General features: G+C 44.9%; 1 protein-coding gene across 2 annotated transcripts in view; it reads right to left on the bottom strand.

Annotated features, from left to right (window-relative positions):
- The window catches only part of Lyn (LYN proto-oncogene, Src family tyrosine kinase), a 104,687-nt gene that overhangs the window by 51,486 nt on the left and 32,543 nt on the right, over positions 1-20,658 (bottom strand). The window contains exon 2 of one of the 2 annotated variants that reach the window (XM_038347242.2): positions 1,358-1,431. In XM_038347242.2, the coding sequence (XP_038203170.1) occupies positions 1,358-1,426 (69 nt within the window). In that variant the 5' untranslated portion in view covers positions 1,427-1,431. Of the gene's footprint in view, positions 1-1,294; positions 1,432-20,658 lie in introns of both variants that reach the window. The other variant, XM_038347241.2, reaches the window with a different exon arrangement.

Genomic DNA, 20,658 nt, shown 5'->3' with positions numbered 1-20,658 from the left:
GGTGTCCTGTGTCCAGGAACTAGAGGCACAGAAGGTTGTGATCTACCATATGGGCAATGGGACCTGAACTCAGGTCCTCTGGAAGAGCAGCCGGTACTCTTAACCACAGCCATCTCTCCAGCCCCTCTATATGCAGTATTACATGGTATGTAGATAAAGTCTATCCAGAAACATTTTGTAAAATAACTTAACAGCACAATGTGGCCACCATTCATCTCCACTTCTCTTTAACTTTGACTAGTCAGTCTAATTGGTGACAGTTGATTCTGATAGGTTATGGATAATGGGGACGGGCTAGGCAATGGTCCTCAGCAGGACTGGACAATGACAATATATTTCTAAAATGCCAAGCCTCTTAAAAACATAGGTACAACAGGAGAAACAGCCGATGCTTCTGTTTTGTTCTTTGAGGCAGGGTTTCACTCTTACAGCCCTGACCGTCCTGGAACTTGCTGCGTGGACCAGGCTGCCTGCCTCTGCTGCCAAAGTGCTGTGATTACAGGTAGGCACCACCACGCCTGGCCAAACTGTCAATAAAGCCATTTGGGCTAAATTGGAATAAGTTGTTTTCATTTTAAATGCCAGAACAGTCTATAAAAACCGGGATGTGGGGGGGTATACAGACATTAAATGGAAGACTACATGCCAGGTTACAAGCTCCAAAGGAAAGCAAATTTAGCTATAGTTATCGTAGGTTCTGAATTCCCTGAGGCTTTAAAATCCGGTGTCACTTCTTTTCCAAATGCATCAGGTGACCCATCGCTTATATCAAGTATCTAATGTGGGCAGCCATGTAAAGTTTGGAGATGTACCTTTTCTTAACCTTTTACTCAACTATCACAAATCCTAACAACCACACTCTGCGTACTCTTTTAAGTCAGTTGACATAAAGACAAGATAGAATAAAATGCAATGTCCAACTCGCATGTGTTTTAGCTTCTGGTTTAAACCCAACAAATCCTTTTGTCCCTAGAACATGGAGCTGATATCACTAACTGCCCTGCTGCCATGCGGGCCTGGATCTATTCTGGGTCTTTGCAATAGTAGCATGAAAGATGCCTTTTTCCATGGTAAACATGCAACCAAAGACCTGGTTACCAACTAGTAAGTGACTGCATTATCCCTAAAATCTCTACACATTCTTCAAAGGATTAAGTTATGAGGCATATAAAACTTATTTGGGGTCTATGTGAACAATATGATTTTTTTTTTGCATGCAAAGATTGAGGTTTTAATTGCACAGCCATGCTCTGATCCTGCGGTGGGATCTCTCCCCTGAGACTATTCTACTTACTGGCCTTTGCTGCTTATTGGACGTTGGATCTCTCACATAAATAGTTCGGTCAGTGTTACGTACTGGTTGAGTCTTCGAATCTACTCCATCGTCATTCAGATTGTCTTTCCTTTTTGATTTTATACATCCCATATTTCCTGTTGGAATAGAAAAGCAATGGCATTGTTTTTTTTTAATCAATCCAGAATTGGCTTAAAGCCACTCAAATCTCTGTATTAAAGAAGAGCAAAAGGGATATGCTTCTATTCATTGTTACACGCTGATTAATACACTCAAAGGTGGATGCTGTTTGGAAAGAGGTTATCTTGGTTATTCATTGGTTCCTTCCTTCATTCACTGAAAACTCTTTACTGAGCGCCTCGCCTTTACAACAACCCAATTCCTATAATAAAGGTGCTCCTATTTTTGTGGCAAAGGAGTGTGAATTGGCATTACAGTATGCTCGGATGAGCCTGTGACACAGGATACAGGATACAGGAGTCCTAATGAAGGACAGGACTTCTAATTGAAGCAAGAAGAGAAGGCGCTGGTCCGAGAAGCTTCCTGAAGGTTGAGATGGGATGGGTTTAAATCTGGTGTCAAAATCAGCAAAGGAGATCCAGGAAGGCTTTTCAGAGGTAGCCATAGAGAACCCAGGTAATTCTGTTCCATGAACCAGTGCAACCAGAATGAGTCCTTTCGTGAAGGAGCAGGCAGCAAAGGCAAGGGGTCGGAGCTGGAGACAGAGGACCATGGTGGGTACAATGCTATCAGTTTAGTTTGTGTTCCTGAAAGACAAGTGACAGAAAGGGCTGGAGTCTCCACCGGCGGTGTGATTTACAGCTAGAGTCTCCTGTACGGGGCTTGGGAACCTACACACGTGGTGTTGCCTTCGTCAAGACATAGGTCAGGGAGAAAGGATGCTTGAAAGACCATTCAGATGGTCCAGTCTCGTAGGCTTCCCAGCAAGACATCCAACTGCAAGCCAGGTGGCAGTACTAAAGGCACAGTGACAATGACGTCATCTATACCTACCAGCCGTGACGACAGACAGAACTGAGGGGTGAGTGCCGGCACAATGTTTGTTTGCTCTGAGTTATCCCTGCCCTCAGCCCGAGCCCCAAATGCCCCAGAAGGAGTCCGAGACTGGTGCAGAAACTAATTTGACTCAGCCTTTGAGGAAGTGCCTGAAACAATGTAATTATATTATCATCTCAAAAATAATTATTTTCAAAAATCCAAAAGAAGAACAGGGGGAGGAGAAGGAACAAATGGAACCTGGTCCCAAAAAGCCACAGAACAAGTGAAGAGTGCACAGATAAAAACAAAAGGCAGGGACTTCACAGAGGTCTCAGGAACTTGGCTGCCAACTTAACCAGGGAGGCAGGATTGAACTCTGGGTGACTGACCACCTTCGTTTCCCCCCACCCCCTTTCCCTAATCTGCTGGCTGGGGTGAGATGGAAGAGATTTTCCATGTTGTTAATTAACCCATTGTCTTCTCAGACCGCCAGCTCACTGAACGCAGTGTGGCTTTATGATTGAATTCCGGACTATGCTCACGGGCTTCTTAGGTGGCTGGCAGCAGGAATGGAGCCTGCACTGCTCTGCTCACTGTCCTGCTCTCCCACAGGTTTTGGCTAGCTCTTGGGACCTGGGCTTCATTTCTTCAACAGGCAGGGTGTGAAGTCTCTGAGGGCCAGCCACTCCTTTTCTGAAACTAGCAAAGTGGCAAGCGGTAGTTCCCAGAATAAAGAGGAAGCGAGCCCTTTGCTGCAAAACAGCCTCTCTTCTTCTTTTCATAACCTACGTTTCTAAAATGGAGATGGGTTTAGGAGATGATCTGTACATAAGCCTAAACTCGTTCCCCAATCCATTCTTCACCCCACCCTTGCTCAAAAACGCTGCCCAGCTGATCATCCCTTCCGATGGTGACAGGAAAGCCATGGAAGCCAGACCTCTGAGCACGGGGAAGCTCCAGAGAGGGGGCGGCGTCTGGGGTCCTAACAGGGGCTGAGCATCCTATTTGCCCACAACCTCACTCTGTTGAGTTTGCTGTGCTGCCCCAAGGGCTCAAATAGCACCACTGCTCCAGGTGGGACCCAAGGCCCTTCCCCCTTTCTTTCCTCTTTCTTCCCCTTTCCCCCCTCATCTTCCTCTTCCTCCTTCTCTTTTTCATTTTTATTTTTTGACAAGGTCTCACTCTGTACCCCAGGGTGGCCTGGAACTTACTCTGTCTCTCAGGCTGGCCTCAAACTCACAGTGAGCTGGCGCCCGGATGCTGGGTGAGCAGCCATACCTAGCTTAGCCTATCAGTGAGAGAAGAAACAGGTGTACCTCTGCGAACACCAGGCTTTGTGCTCACAACAGACCCACGTGGGTCCTGTCTGACAAAAAAAAGTATCAGTGGTGAAGGAAGAGGACAGCATGTGTGGTAGAAGCCTCTAGAATGGCCCTTTCCAAAACTGTGGTTTGGAGCCAGAGATGGTTGCTCATCTGTACTCTCAAAGCTCAAAGGTTGGAAAACAAGATTCAAGTCCAGTCTGAGCTACACTGTGAGACCCCGTCTCAAAAAAAATTAACTAATTAATCATTCTGTTTTTTAAAAAGAAGTCTTGATAGAAGAACTCACTTACTAGTTTGCAGAAAATATAGGTAGTGGGAAGGCAGATACAATGAGAAAAGTCTAGAATGGGCCCTATTCTAAAATGCCTGGCCAGGAACTCCCATAGGGGAAAGAGAGCAGCATTGTTCCATACGAAAGGGCCTAGGGATGGGGTCTAGCTGAGCACACCCCTGAGGGACACGGTTCCATCTGAGCAGGCACTGCAGAAAGGAATGAATGGCACAAGTACAGTATGTGGAGCGGGAACACAGAACCCACGGCCGGGGTAGTCGGAGGAGACGGGAGGCAGCCCCAGTATGCCACAAGGATTCGCCTCATTTTTATAGATTTGGTAACAGCACCTTGGCGATGCAGGATGGGGGTGTGTGGGGGAGTGAGGGTGCACGTCTTTGCGACTCTTGATCCGTCCACCATAGTAAGAGGGGGGTGTAGGAGAGGGGCAGCGATGTGCCTAAGGACACGAAATCGGTGACTCTATGAAAGGGACAGATCTTTTTACCTTTTCCTAGAGTTTTGAAAATTTCAAAAAAGGTTAAGTCTGGTGTAAAACTTAAGTGGATATTATGGACAGATATACAAAATTCATTCATTTTGGCCAGGTGGTGGTGACACATGCCTTTAATCCCAGCATTCAGGAGGCAGAAGCAGGAGGATTTCTGTAAGTTTGAGGCCAGCCTGATCTACAGAGAGTTCCAGGACAGCCTGGGCTACACAGGGAAACCTTGTATTGAAAAACTAAATTTATATATATATTACACACAGTACAAAACACATGTGGCATGTTGGTGTGCACGCACATAGGTATATGTGATTAGGAGTGCTTACTGGCACATGTTACGCTTGTAGCATGTCAAGCAGTGCCACCTTCGTTCCAGCAGGGAGCCACAGAAATTCTCTAGCTAGACTGATGCAGAGATGTGGAGAACTCTACTTCTGAGCGATACCTTTATGGGAAACATAAGCTGGGCTAGCGAGGGCCGGTTGGGGGAAGCCGCCCCCCAACAAGGGCCCATCCTTCAGGCCTTGTGCATGCAGGAGAGGTGCCGACAATCGTCTGAGGAGGACAAGCGTAAAGTAGCGGGTGGAGGGGGCGGGGCGTCAGTCTAGACTGGTGTTCCCACCAATTATTATTTGCTTGGTATTTTGTGTCCCCCCACCCCCGCCATCACCACAGTGAGCGGAGAGACAGATGTTTGTTGTGTGACAGACGGAAAGTGAGAATACCGCAGAACACGGCACGGCCCAGGCTGAGCTCAAGCGTTCACAGAGCTCAGGAGTGGGCTCCTGCACACAAACCCGACCAGGTCCCGCAGCTCCACATGCTGAGGGAAAGAACCAGAAAATCCCCAAACACAGCTATTCCCGTCAGACACTGAGGCGCTGTTAGACATTTCCGAAGGCTATGAGCACTTGGGCTGATCTGCACCTTTTCTTTGACATCTTTTATTAAGCCTACAATGTGCCGAGCTTCTTTTTAATCCTCGAAGAAAGTCACTGTCCACGGAATTCTGATGCTCACTTCATAGAGGAGAGAATAGCTGGGAGAATCAGGCTGGTACAGAGCCAGTCTGCAGCTGGGCCTCCCTTCCGCACCACCCAGGCTGGTCTCAGGCTGGGCACAAGCTGGCCTCGGGCTAATCACAGCCCATGTGTTTAACATTTTAACACATGCTCCAAACTGGTTGGAAGTACACATTCTCTTAACAAAACTAGAAGAGATCGTTTTCATAGGCTGCCTCTTAAGATGTTATAAAAATGTCTCACCGTAAGAACCAGTCATGAGATTAATACAATGGCTCCAGACAGTCAGGACCAAGGAGAAGAGGTGAGAGCAAGGTGCTTATGCCGTGGGTGACTTATCTAGCACAGCTGAGCTCTGAGTTCACGCTGGGTTTACTTCAGGAACCGTGTAAATCACCAGGAGAGAGGAAAGGGACCAGCCTTCTTCAGAGACAGTGTGTGTCCCTCTCAAGAATTCTAGTTTATATCCAATGGACTTAGTGGAGTGCCACAGGTGATACTGTGTGCGTTGTTTCTTCTTGGTATTACACTTCTTTCTTTCTCTCTTCACACTACCTCTATGTAGTTCAGGCTGGCCTTGAATTTGTAGTCCTCCTGCCTAAGGTTCCCCAGTGCTGGGATTTCAGGCATGTACCATGACTCCCAATTGATCTCATAGCATTTATAGTAGTAAATAAAGGCATATTTAATATGTAGATGCTTTATTTAAAAGTAATTATTATCTAGAGGGATGGGGGGTGTTAACTAAAACTGAGAATGTAAAAGAACCCTATGGAAAATCATTACTTTGTAATGTTAATTTTAAAAAATATAAAAATAAGATGCCAATGCCTGGGAGGTAAAGGTGCTTGCTGAAAGTCTGACAGCCTGAGTTATCCCTGGGACCTACATGGTGAAAGAAACGCTATATGTATGCTTTGACATGTGAGAACACACCATTTCAAAAATGTAATAAAAATTGGTTTCTTTTTTTGCAGGGGGCAGTGCTGAATACAGCCATCCAATATGGATGAACAGTGCTTCTCCAGGAGACATGAATTGCTCTGGAATAATTGTACACTGTGTGAAGATGTAGTGCTGTGATTGGTGGAATAAAGAGCTGAACAGCCAATAGCTAGGCAGGAGAGATGGGTGGGACTTCCTGGCAGGGAGAGGAAGTAAAAGATGAATCTAGGTGTACGAGAGATGCCAGTGGGATTCTAAAGAAATTGGACGTACTGTACAGATGTTACATACTCAACGAGCTATTACAGGAACTGAGCCATGCTACAGAACGTAGATTAGAATTAATGGTTAATTTAAGTTATAAGAGGTAGATGTACAAGCCTAAGCTAAAGTTGAGCTTTCATAATTAATAATAAGTCTCTGCGTCATTATTTGTGAGGCCCAAAGAAAAATCAGTCTACAATGAATTACTAAATAAAAATCTTAGTGCCAAGCATGGCATACCTGCCAGTGAGTTATTGGTCAGGGAGACTCCAATAAACCTCAAAACAACACAGGCTATAGTTATTGTTCTTGACTGCCCGCCACAGCTAGGTGTAAGACCATATTGCTGGGACACTCCCCACTTTCGATACAGGACATAGAGAAACAGAGCTTAAATTGACCTGAACATGTTCTCTAGCCTGGCTAGCTCTCATGGTGCTGAACATTGCTGTGTAGGTCTTTGAGGGAAAGGAAACATCACTGCAGTACCCAGGGGTGAACCCTGAATACTACAATACTAATATGTCAGATATGACCACTAGTTGAATGTAGGTTACAAGGTAACCAACATCTGACTGGATCTGAAGCCTGCTCCACAGGAAGGAATTTAAGCTTACTGCTATAAACATGCTCAAAAGTCCAAATCTCAGTAGTTCATAGACCCAAGTTGGGGGCTGGGGGGGACACTCCTATTGCTGTGCTAACTGGAGATGTTGTCAAACTGTCTTCAACAGATTTACATTTACACTCATAGCTTAGTGCTAGTCTCACTTGCACTTGGCCCAAAAAGCTTCTTTTTGCAGTGTGCAGTAGATAATGCTGAGACTCCTAGTTAGTCAACGTGTTGAGACTGAGAGACCGATGAGTGACGTCTACCCCAAATGGGGCATCTACCATCCCCTCCAAGGCTTGGAGAACGTCATGGAAGTGGGGGTGGAAAGAATGTAAGAGCCCGAGGAGCCCAAGGATGGAGAAGATGCTGTGGGATGCTGTGTGGACATGGTACAGCTGTTCTCATGGACTCACAGCAGCTTTGGTTAGCTGCAGAAGCTCAAGGTGAGTCAACGAGACCCACTGCTCTTTCACAGAGCTAATTGGACTCAGAGGGCAGGAAGGTACGGGGGGGGGGTTGCTGGGGTGTCTGTGGAAAGTAAGAGAGAGGAATTGGGGGTGGGTAGAACCAAGTTACATTGTATGAAATTGTCAATCAATAAAAGATACTATAAATATTTTAAATAATAAAGTATGCATTTTAAAAATCATCATCAGGATCTCGGGTAATGGTCTACAGAGTCAGTCCTAGGACAGCCAGAACTATTGCACAGAGAAACCATCTCAAAAAACAAAACAAGCAAATATTATAATCATTCAGAGTTTGACATATCAATAAAGACAAGACTGGATTACCTATAAAAGCTCCCTCTGTGGTCTAGAGAAGCAGACAGGCAACCCTTTGCTCACACAGGGGCACATACCAACACCTAAGAACTGGGAGGTTGATGACTTCTCTTTCTAGAAGTTTCTTTCATGAGAACAAGTATTCATTTGCATGGGTAGTCCTCATTTAAGGAACTTAAGGCAGTAAACGAGTGATTTTTTTTAAACCAAAGAGCATGTTCTAGAATATCAAGCTAACTCCTTGTTCCCAGCCTACTTCGTTGGCTCTCCCTGTAACAATTCCTAATGCGTGCTGTCTGTATGACAAGGAAGATGCTGTACACCTGGATCCCTGGTCTCTGCAGCCAGGTTCTCTCCATCAGCAACCCTACAGGACCCCAGGGTGTTCGCGGCAACTATACTCATATTACACACAGACACCACTATATACCACTACACTAGGTCAAAGTGACGAGTTTCCAGGCTGCATCAATTCAACTTGTTGCCAACACATAAAGGTTCTTTTTGTTGTGGCTGTTGTAGTTATCCATTGTCCAAGTTTGCAGAACTTAGACCCAAAATAGGAAATTAGATTCCAGTTTCTCCCCAAGGAATCCGACTTTCGGTCATCACATGTTAGTTCATGCTCATGATCCTAGCACTCGAGGCTGCAGAAGGATTTCCACGACTGTGAGGCCAGCCTTGGATAGAGAAGGAATCTCTAAGGGGGTGGGATAGATCCTTCTATCTTTCTAGTTCTATTGTCGTATTCTATTCCATGCTAGTCTATTCCATTCTACAGACATGACTATTTTAACATAATGTTTCTGTGAAGGGTCCGTATAACCCTAGATCTTAAAACTTAAAGACAAAACCGCTAGGATTTGACCCTTGATAACTTAAATATCATGCCATTATAAATTGTGTCATTAGCCGCAGTGGCACAGACCTGCAAGCCCTAGCACTGGCTAAGGCAAGAGGCATACAAGGTTGAGGCCAGGTCTCACCCAAAGGCTTCTTGGGAGCCCTGAAGTCGGACCTCTCTTACTTAACCTTGCAAAATAGTGCAAGTGCTGGCCTAAGGCAGACAGGGAGGAAGGAGCAGAGTTCTAGAGTATGGGAGAGAAAGGGAGCAATCACTCTAGCCCCCAAAGGACCCAGCATTGTCACCCAATACCTCAGAACTTGGTTCATCTGGCTTTAAAACTACACTCGTTTTTAGACCTTCCACGGCTCTTCTCCCTCTTTGTAAACGGGCTTCATCTCCTGAAGTGCCCTGAGTTAGGAATAGGAATGGAGACAGAAAACAAGAGTGGAGGCCTAAGAGGAGCTCTCCGCCTTCAGAAGTCAGGCTCAAGTTTCCTTCGGGAGCCACTGATAGATTTGATCACCACGAGAAAGTCCCTATCCTCACCCTCTGCCCACTGCTTCCCTCTCTACCTCACTTGCAGAAATGAAACTTAGAGACATAAAGGCACAGAGAGCAGGCAGCTTAGGAAGAGAGGACCACCAGGATAATCCTCTGAACAAAGACTATTCCTAAACCCCAGGTGGAACAGGCAGAGCTGAAAGGGGTGTGGCCAGACTCTGTCTACAAATCTCAGTGGTTTTCAAAGGGTCTCTGATCTTATCCCAGAAAACCAGGGCCACCACAGTGGCTAACCTGGTGACCTTACCTGTGGCCTCGACGGTGAGTTGGTGCTGTGCAGTGACTGCGGAGATCACTGTGTGATGGGGGTGTTATCTGTGCACTAGGAAAGTTTGTGTCTCCTGAGGACCTTCCTCACGCGCAGGAAGGGAGCCCCTGGCCAGTCTCCAGCTCCCTTTCCTAACTGCCTCCTAGTTCTCAAGAGACAGGAAGTGAAGAGAGAACGAGGAGGTTCCTCCTTCAGGCCAAGAGTCCCTCTAGATAGCTCTCTGGGTTTCTGTTTTCCAATTTCAACATCAGACCCTCCCTAGGATTTAAATGTCGTCGTCGGTGAAAGGGAGAGCAGGAATTGGGCTGGGGGGGGGGGCGGGAGGGGTTGAGCCATTGTGGCCAGTGTTGCCTTATGAGATGACTGAGGGTGACCAGAGAGGCGGCTGGAACTTACAGAAAGAGAGAAGGAGCAGAGGAGAGCAGATGGATTGGGGAAAGCCAGCACTCCCACTCAGCCCACACCTGCTATTGCTTGGTTTTATTTAGTTCTGAGGCCACATCTCACTGTCTAACCCAGGCTGGCCTCTAATTTTCGGTTCTTCTCCTTTACCTTCTCAAGTACTGGATTTACATGACTATGCCACGCGCTGTGTCTATTAGTGGTTAGCTGGGAAAGGGGTCGTGAGGTAGGAATTTGCTTTAAGAATAACTGATCTAGGCCGGGTGTCTAGCCTAGACATAGAAGAGACATAAGTCTGAAGGAGGGATCACTTCTTTCTTCTTGGTGCGGAGTGGGTATCATGACCTCGGAGTTCATTTCCAGTCTCTCCTCACTGAGCCTGTGGAAGTTTCCGGAGATCCACAGGTCCTCAGCATTCGTATAACTTCCCCCAAATCGGCAGTGACCAGTCAAGTTTCAGCGGCCACTCTATGCCCAAGACTAACTCAGTAAGGTCACAGACCTGTGCAGAACATGGAGGGATCTGTGCTTCTTCCCCAAACAGTAGGAGAATGACCCTGCCCAGATAGACGCTAGGTTGACAGGCAGCGAGGATAAACCTGGAGGACTAGGCTGCCATCCGAAAGAGATGGAGTTGTGTGAAAACAAGCTAGTTCCCCTGGAAGAGACTGGTGGCTGGCTGATTAAAGCATTTCCCTATTGACTGCTAGTCAGAGGGCTGAAGAGAGAACACACTCACAAGACGTGGTGTCTTCCTCCTGCTGAACTGCAGTGCATACGTACGTTCCTCAAGAGCACTACACAGAATTGCGGTGGGTTTCAGAACTAATGTGGTGGCGTCGGCGTGCACTGTGGAAAATACACTGAAACCTACTGAACTGGAGCTTTTAAAGATCATGCTATTCTTAGTTTTACATATGTGTATTAGTGTGTGTCTGTGCATAGGTTATATGCATGTGAAGTCAGAAGATGGAATCGGTTACCCGGAAGCTGGAGTTGTGGGGAGTCGTGAGATGTCCCGTATTGATGCTGGGAACCTCTTGTAATGGCGAGCCATATTTCCATCCCCAAGAATTTACTACTTTAAAATGGTGAGTTTTTCATATAGAACTTTCAAAAAAGTAAATCGACCTTAAAAATGCCCCCACCTCGGGCTATGGAAAAATGGCTCAGCAGTTAAAGAGTACTTGCTGCTCATGTAAAGGACCCAAGTTCAGTTCCTAACCCTGTGTCAGGCAACCCACGACCAACTTAAGCTCCAGGGTTCCAGCATGGCTTCTGGCACCCAGGGACTTGCACACATGTGTACAAACCCAACCACATACCCATAACTAAAATTAAGAAATCAAATATATTTTAAATGTCCCCACCTCAAAACTAGATACTGTTCGGCGAAGCTTATTTCCAGTTCATTTATTTTAATTTTTTTATTTTTAGTGTTTCCAGTGATTTAATGGAAGGCTTCAAGCATGCTCTAAGCAAGCACTGTAACTCTAGCTTTGACCTCAGTGCTCTTTCGTGAGGGTTCCTGCAAGTGTCATGGCCAGCAGGAAAACGACCCAGGTGAAGTAAGAACGGAGCTTGGGTTCAGCTTGATTTAGTTGGCGCTCTGCCAAAACTTCTGGAGTTTGACGCTGAACAGTTATTTCTTTTATACATTTAAGCACATCAGAACTTTGGAGGAAAGATTTCCACGTGACAACGGTCACAACAAAGCTTTAGCGTGGCTACCCTGAAAGTCCCTTGCAAGAGCATCTCTATAGCAGAGCACCTGTGACCTTGTCCTCGAGAATGAATCCCATTGATGGAGACACAGTGCTCAGGACTAGGGCCTAGGGAGGAGCCTTTGTTACAAGCATAAGGGCGGGGTCTACTGACTGAGAGACAGCCCTCAGGATTACCAGGTATCCACATGTCCATTCCCAGCCTTCTACGTGGAAAACAGGTCTTGGCTTCTTCTGAAGACAAAAGCCTGCATGTTTAACCCCTCATTTCCCTGGTGCTGTCTGTGAGCACATGGACCTTCTGTCCATCAACACTCTTTTTACTTACTGTTTTGAGAGAGTAGTTCACTAAGTTGCCCTGGGTGGCCTTGAACTCTGTAACCAAAGCTGGCTTTATATGTTCGGTCCTCCTGAGTGGATGGTGCTGACGAGAACTGCAGGAAAGATCTGTATCTGAGAGACTGATGAGAGGTGCAGGGATGTGGAGAGAGGGGACACTCCAGGGCTACCTCATCTTCAACTAGCTCCAGGCCCTGGGTCAGCTAGTTTTGGCCCATCAGAACTGGCATTCTTTGATAAATAAAAGATAAACACTGTTTGGGATTTATTAACTTAACAGAACAACTCTAAAGCTAAAAATGCCATCAGATAGCATCTCAGGCCCATAGCAAACTTCCCATGTTTTCCTTTCACCCCCTCTCTGATAGACCCATCAATGTATTTTAAGTTTGCCTGAATTTATTAGTTTCCTCTGTAAAAATCATAAAACTTCATGAAGGTGATTCCACATTAGAATTTGGAATTTGGGGTAACTCAAATCTGTGTTTCTGGACCATGGTCACTCAAATTTGGCTCTAGAAAAAAAAAAAAAAACTATCTCTTATCCCTGTAAGGTGAGAGCTGTATTTTGTGTGTGGCAATACTGGTATTATAGGGCCTGTATCACTGAATCTGGCATCTTGTGAGACGCTCACTATGCAGGACAGGCTGACCTTGAACTTGTGATCCTTGGGACTCTACTTTCTAAGTGCTGGGATTATAGCTGATGTGTTTCCTCTTTATTTTTGTTTCTTTTTCATTCGAAAATGTGCAATTGACAAAAACTGTGCACGGTCAGTGCCTTCTTTGAAATTTGTGCTTTTTTCCCCCCTTTTCTTTGTTGTTGTTGTGTTTTTTTTTTTTTTTGAGACAGGGTTTCTCTGTGGCTTTGGAGCCTGTCCTGGAACTAGCTCTTGTAGACCAGGCTGGCCTCGAACTCACAGAGATCCGCCTGCCTCTGCCTCCCGAGTGCTGGGATTAAAGGCATGCGCCACCACCGCCCAGCTGAAATTTATGCTTATTTAGACCTAAGTTGTGTCTTCTACTGGGAGTCTCTCAAGTTTGAAGTGTTTCCTTTATGGTGTGTTACAGGAACAAAGCACAGCCACAGATCCAGGACTGTGAAGCTAGGTATGACACGGGCAGCTTACATGATGAGAGATGTGAGCATGCAAAGCTCACAGATGCTAACAGACTCTGAGACTTTGGCACACACATGCAGCAACACATCTGTCTACCAGAACTTTACAATCCCTGGAGAGTAGATTTGTAAGATGACCAGTTCAACACTTGCTTTCTTTCAACTCTAAGTCTTAGAGACTTTCATATTAGATACCAGAGTGTTGTGGTTCTTTCACTAGCTTGAGAGTGCAATTTTTACCCAGCTTAACCAATTTTCAACAGCTCTTGTCTGTCTTTGAAGGCTTACTTTTTAGAATTTCACTATGTATATAAGTATGAGCCTGTGTGTAGGTATGTGCATGTGTGTGTAGGTGTGTGCAGGTGCCCACAACAGGCCAGAGGCACTAGATATTCCTGGAGCTGGAATTACAGGCCATTTGAGAGCCATCCAACATGGATGCTATAAACTTGGGTCCTCTGCAAAAACGAGTCATGCTCTTAACTGCTGAGCCACCTCTCCAGCCCTACTCCCGAACATTTCTATGGTGTAACATTTCTATGGTGTCTGTTAGGAACATCTCTTGGGATAGGCTATTAATTCAGGGCCCACTGTGCAGCCCAGACACTACTCCAATGTCTGGGCTATAGGCGTGCATCACATTGGGCTCAAAATGTCCCATTTTTAGAAGTTAACGATTACTGGACTTCCTTGGGGCTTTATTAGTAACTCGTAACAGTAATCGTAGTCTAAGTATCCATGTGATGTCTCCTTCTTCCCATGACCGCTAGCTTGTTCCTTATAATACCCAGCCTCACGGTTTCAGACTTCTAAAGCAGCCTGCACAGTGCTCTCCCTTAGGGCTGTGTTTTCATTGCTCACGCAGTTCTGGACTTCTGCTTCCCTCTCATGTCCTGCTCACACTCTCACTTCCACATCTCAGACAGATTGACCCTTTCACACCAACACTTTCCCAAACAGCCCTCAGACGAACACCTCCTAGCGCGTCCTCCTTACCCCCCGGGGTTTCAGCATGCTGTGTGTGTGTGTTGGGAACGCTTGATTCATTTCGTGTTTCCTTCAGAGGCTCCTAAATCTAAATTTAAACTCCAACCAAAATTTTACTTGTCCACTGCCAGAATATGTGTCATTGTTGACCTGCCCGTTTGAAGATTTAGCAAAAGTACCTTTCAGATGTGTAATTAGGCTGTGGCGTGCTCAGCCACAAATAGGACATTTGCATCACACCCCTGCCCCACGGCTCAGGGACCTTTAGGGAAGATGGGATGGAGAGAGCAGAACAGCCAGAGGACAGGAAGCACTGGAGCCGGACAGTGTCTACTGGACAAGACAGGGCCACGCGCTCATTCACATCCACTAGGGTCGTCTGCTCAAGACCTGCACGAGATCATGCCAGCCTCGCAACACGGCAGGGAGGGCTCACACACCACCACCCTTCACTGAGGAGCTACTGATAGGTGATGGCTTCTGGAGCCCAAGGAGTCTTTTGTTTAAGACTATGGTTCCCAGGACAACCAAACTCTGTGGATGTGTCTCCACACCCAGGGTATATGGGTAGCACAAACCAAACTCAGTGGACTATTTAAATAAAGAAGGAAGGGAGGGAGGGAGGGAGGGAAGAAGGAAGGAAGGAAAGAAAGGAAAGGAAAGAAGGAAAAGAAAGAGAGAGAAAGTGAGAGAGAGAGAGCTGGAAGTTGGGGAGGATATATAAGAGGAGTTATGGGGATGAACGGTATGAATGTGATCAAAATACTCTGTGTGCATGTGTGAAATGGTCAAAGAATTAATAAAAATCTCACAAGAAGAAGAAGAAGAACAACAACAGTGGAGCCAACAACACGACCAGAAATTCACGTGCTTCTTGAGAAACCTGATGATCTGACTCTGATCCTTAGATCACATGTAATAAGGGTCGAAGGAGAGGGGTTACCTCCACACATGCATTGTACCCACGCCCCCCAACCACACACAAATGAAAAAATTTAAATGTAGAGTTCAAAGATGGAATAAATATCTAAACAGTTTATAAAAATGTCTGTTTATATATTAAAGTATCTGAGAAACTATTAACTTAGTGTTCTGGTAATTGGTCTTTGGGAAGTGAAGTCAATGTAGAGCAGTACTGAGTAGCCATGAGGCTGTTCACAGACAATCACTGACACGGACCGACAGCAGCCGCAGGACTGAGCGGGAAAGGGGAAGACAGTATCACGCAGCATGGTACTGTGTTTGTGATGAGGGACACAGCATAAATAAACAAGAAAAGGGTCTAGGAATAAATTTGATAAAATAATGTTCAGTTTTCAGTTTTGTTTTTCCAAATATTTTGTGACTATTAAATATGTGTATATAAACAATATGTATACAACATACATGCGTGTAGCATCTACATTATATATGTAATACATATGAAATATATACCACTTACATGTTATATAATGATTTATATGTTATAGACTATATAAAATTCACAATATGTATTTTATTATATATTTTATATCTAACATATCAAATGGGAATGTTTTAATTTGGATGAGAACACATGAAGATTTATGTGTTTTCTGGCCACAGTCTTTGCAACTCTGGTCGTCTATAGTACTGAAGAACTTGAGACAGATGGGTACAGCTGGAGCTGTAGGCCTTGCTGAGAATTTAAAATAAAATGAACTGTCAGTTATGAAGAGTTTTCCTCGACATAAGAAAAAAATCTCTGGGCATGGCAGTGAGCTCTGGAGGGCTGAGATGCTCCAATGGGGAACTTAGGAGGGGCAGAGAAAGAGCGGCCACGGCTGCAGAGAAGCAGGCCAGGTAGGTCATAGGTAGAGGATGCCGTATGCCAGAGTACAGCCACCAACGAGCCTGTCCCAGCTCTGACTGACGGTCCCGGGTCACCGTGCAGGAAGCATCCCCTACCACTTGGCTTGTCCCCTTGCCTAACCCTCAGCTGTGGCAGTGGCAAGGAGGAAGACAACAGCGGATTGCTGAAACCAAGAGTGGGTTTTTTTTTTTTTCATTTTGTTTCTCTTAAAAAAAAAAGGAACAATATGAAAACAAGATGATCTCATGGAAATGTATACACATCAGATAAGTGAGCCTTGAACCTCCTGAGGGGTAAATTACAGGCAGGCCCCGAGTTACACAACGAAGTCAACCAAGCAGTTCCACTGAGCATCAGCTTTGGTTCTAGACCCAAATTTTAAGGGCAGCAACCCAGGCATCTATATTTAGACGTGTACACGCCTGTGGACTCCGTCTCAACTGAGTAGTCAAAGCGTAACCTAAAATGCACAGAACAGATGAAATCAGAAGTAAAGCTGATCTCCAGCTGTGGAAGGGTGGCATCCGCACCGCACAGTCGTTAGGTGTGGGCAGCAAAGCCTACACACCTCTAACTTACCTAGAGGCCGACGCAATGAGGAGAACACGGCCGGGGTATAAATACAGTGCAGGGCTTCTCAGCCTTCATAATATTAACAGTCCAAGCAGAAAATAACCAGGCGGGGGGCAGAGCTGAGTAACATAGGACCCTCGACAGCAAGCCTGGCCTCTACTCACGTAAAGTCTCCAGCTCTCTATCTCCCTGAACCCACTACCACCTGTGACAACCACCAATGTTTCTCAAACTGCCTAATGTCCCTTAATGAAACCTGCTGACAGGAAATCTGCCATCTTATTGATGATAAACCATCAAGCATTAATATTTTTTTAAGATTTATTTATTTATTATGCATACAATAGTCTGTCCGTGTGTGTGCCTGCACGCCAGAAGAGGGCACCAGATTTCATTACAGATGGTTGTGAGCCACCATGTGGTTGCTGGGAATTGAACTCAGGACCTTTGGAAGAGCAGGCGGTGCTCTTAACCACTGAGCTATCTCTCCAGCCCAAGCATTAATATTTATGTTACAGACTGGGCAGAACAAAAATGTGCTCCCAGTCATCAGTGAAAGATGGGTTAATATCTCACAGCCAACAGAAGAAGCATAACCAGAGGACTTGTCTAAACAGATGTCGGTCATTCTGACAGAGGTGTGTGTCGTCGGGATAAACAGCCCTGGTCACACCGTGCCTGTGGACTTAAATATAAAGTACTCTCAGGAGCTAAAGATAGAAGACGCAGTAAGAATGACCCAGCGTGCCTATTTCCCTCCCAGAGCACAGTTTAGGGCCCCAAAGCCGAACCAAGATTAGCAACTCAGATTCCATTTTCACTAAAAGAAACTAAAAACTCATTTAAAATGATACACTGGACAGAAATAGAATCCCGCCCCCCCCCCCCAATAACCATCTGGTCTCCGGCAGAGGAATAAGGGTGGTTCCGTAGACAGAGGGCAATCTTGTCAACAAGCAGTTTGGAACATCGACAGCCACATGGGGCGTCAGAGTGAGGATAAAGAGGATGGTGACCCGAGACCCAACTCTTCTTCCAGGCATGGTCACAGATCTAATGGGAAGTGAAAACCAGAAGAGAACACAGAACAAAACAACAGGTGGACATGGGCTGGGCTGAATTTTAAGACACAAAATCAAAAGAAAGACCCACAAAAGAAAAAAGTTGAAATTCATTAAAATTGAAAACTTCTGCTATGAAAGTGAAGGATGGCTCCATGGGGCGGGGCTCTGCTTTATCCTAGCGTTCAGAAGGCAGCAGGCAAATCTCGGGGAGCTCCAGGTTCTTCTGCTTTATTTAAGGAGCTCCAGGGCGACTTGGTTAGACCCTCCCTTAAAAAGAAGAAAGGAAGACCAAAGAAACAAAGAAAAGGAAGTTAAGCCTCTACAGAAAGGAAATTTTTATAAAACTTTTTCCTCTAGCAAAAGAGTGGCATGAAAATTATATAAGGAATTTTAAAAATCAATTCTAAGAAAACAAGCAACCCATTTTTAAAAATGTATCAAAGACCCAAGGAAAGAAAGAAAGAAAGAAAGAAAGAAAGAAAGAAAGAAAGAAAGAGCGAGCGAGCTCTCTAGGGCCCACAAGGTAAGTACATGTGGCTAAGCCGGAAGAAGTCTGAAGACTTGAATTTGCTCCCTTGGTCCTCTATGTCGGAAGGAGAGATTGGCTCCCTCGGGTTCTCTGGCCTTCATGAGCTGCCCTCACCAATAAAAAGTATGATTCTTAAAAAAGGTAAACAGGTGGCCAGTAAGCCAAAGAAAAGATCCAGAGAATCCAAGTCATACTACAAAAAGCTGTACTCTACAAAATTGGAAAACTTAAGGGAAATGGACAGTTCTCTGGATAAATATCACTTACCAAAATTAAAACAAGACCAGATAAGCAAATTAAATAGACCTATAACTGCTGAAGAAATAGAAACAGTCAACAAAAGTTTCCCAACCAAAAAAAGCCCAGGACCAGGTGGTTTCAGCTCAGAACTCTGTAAGATTTTCAAAGAACTAATACCAATACTCCTCAAATTGTTCCACACAATAGAAACAGACGGAACATTGCCAAACTTTTTTTATGAAGCTACAATTACCCTGATACCCAAACCACACAAAGACATTACTAAGAAAGAGAATTACAGACCAATCTCACTCATGAACATTGATACAAAAATACTCAATAAAATACTGGCAAACCGAATCCAAGAACACATTAGAAAGATCAACCACCATGACCAAGTAGGCTTCATCCCAGAGATGCAGGGATGGTTCAACATACGAAAATCTGTCAATGTATTCCACCATATAAACAATCTGAAAAGACTATTAAGACATTTCTCCAAGAAGAGTTCTACTGCACAGCGTATGTCCCTCAACACCCAACAGTTTACCAAGGACGCACTGCCTGCTCAACCTTCTTAGTAACTGTGATCTAAAGCAAAACTGAAGGCCAGAGGAACACCTAGGTCCAGGAGTTTCAGAGCAGCCTGGGTGACAGAGTAAGGGGCCAGGAGTGGGGGTTAGGGAGGGAGGACACAGTAGAATTTCACTAAATCTTCTTGGGACAGTTCTCAAACTTCTCCACTTTTGAGAAAGTGCCCAATAAGAGGTGGGAGAGCTATTTATATTTAAAGATAAAGTCATTATTCCTAGTACACCCGTGGCCGCCTATAAGAAATGAAAAGTACAACTGGGCCAGGCTTATAAAAAAACAGAACCAAAGTACACCTGATAATGTACTTGAGATTGTTTGTATAATATATAAATTTACATAATGAACAGGACTTTATCACAATTTGTAGCCTGGCAGAGCAACTGCTTTTAACCTCTACCTGCACTAAGTAAGGGCAGGATGGACAGCAGGCGCTGGAAACTGTGGCACTCTGCAGGGGGCTACTGCAGAGCTAAGTAAATTAAGGCCGGAGAGTGGCTGACTCTGCGGGGGGGAGGGGGGGGATGGTTGGGACAGCAAGAGTATCCTGATTTATATGCAAGCCTTCTAATTGATATATGTATTAGCATATATATTTTTTCCTTTTTTTTTTCTTGAGACAAGTTTTCTCTGTGTAGCTCTGGCTGTCCTGGAACTCACTTTATTCCAGCTGGCTGGAATAAGCATCTGCTGATTCTCCTGTCTCTGCCTCCAATCTTGACATAGGAGAGCTGGGATTGCAGATGGGTACCACTGCAGCCAGCTTTCCATGGGTCCTGGGGATTTGAACTCAGACCCCCACTTGTGGAAACAGCTCTCTTGGTCCTTGGTCCCTGTTTTGATATTTAAATTACAGACAAGCTTCGCTTTGATAGAGCTAGGAACTGCTTTTTAATTAATTTTATCAGAGCTGGGATGCACTCAGTGGTGTTCAACATGCTCAAGGTCCTGGGTCTAATCTCTAACACACACACACACACGCACACTACCTTATAATTAATACACAAAGCATAAAAAATTGTTATTGTGGGATTCTATTTATTTTGATACATGTTCAAGAATGCTAAAAGAACTGTATAATTAAATGAAATATTCAGTTCAATTTTGTTCAAAAATGTTTTAATATGCAGTATGTTTATACAAAAGATTACAAGGCATATTAGGAGCAAAGGAAATTGAAATAGAAATTTTAATCCTCACTCTTCCATGGTGGGTCAGCTTTTATTTCTCTCTTTCCTCATTGCCAAAGTATACACATGAGTTACAATATTCTATCCTTATAAAGATATGATTATAAAAGCTACAGATGAAACACTAGCTTATCCAGTTTACCTGCATCCTCTGTGAGTCCCGCAAGTGAGGCAGGCTAGCCACACCTTTGGGTGATCTGATGTCTGGCTCTCCCTCACGAGAATGGGACAGTCTCAGCTCACATGGCCATTGGGCTGTGTGGGGATCCAAATATATTGAAAACAGGCAAGGGTATAGAAAAGCTTTCTCCCCTGCGATCTGGTACATTTTTTGAGCATGTGGTAAAATACGACAATTAACCTCAG

The sequence above is a fragment of the Arvicola amphibius genome, chromosome 11 (assembly GCF_903992535.2).
Source record: "Arvicola amphibius chromosome 11, mArvAmp1.2, whole genome shotgun sequence".
NCBI lineage: Eukaryota > Metazoa > Chordata > Mammalia > Rodentia > Cricetidae > Arvicola > Arvicola amphibius.
Note: the sequence above shows the minus strand (reverse complement) of the source record. Positions and strands in the feature narration are given on the sequence as shown.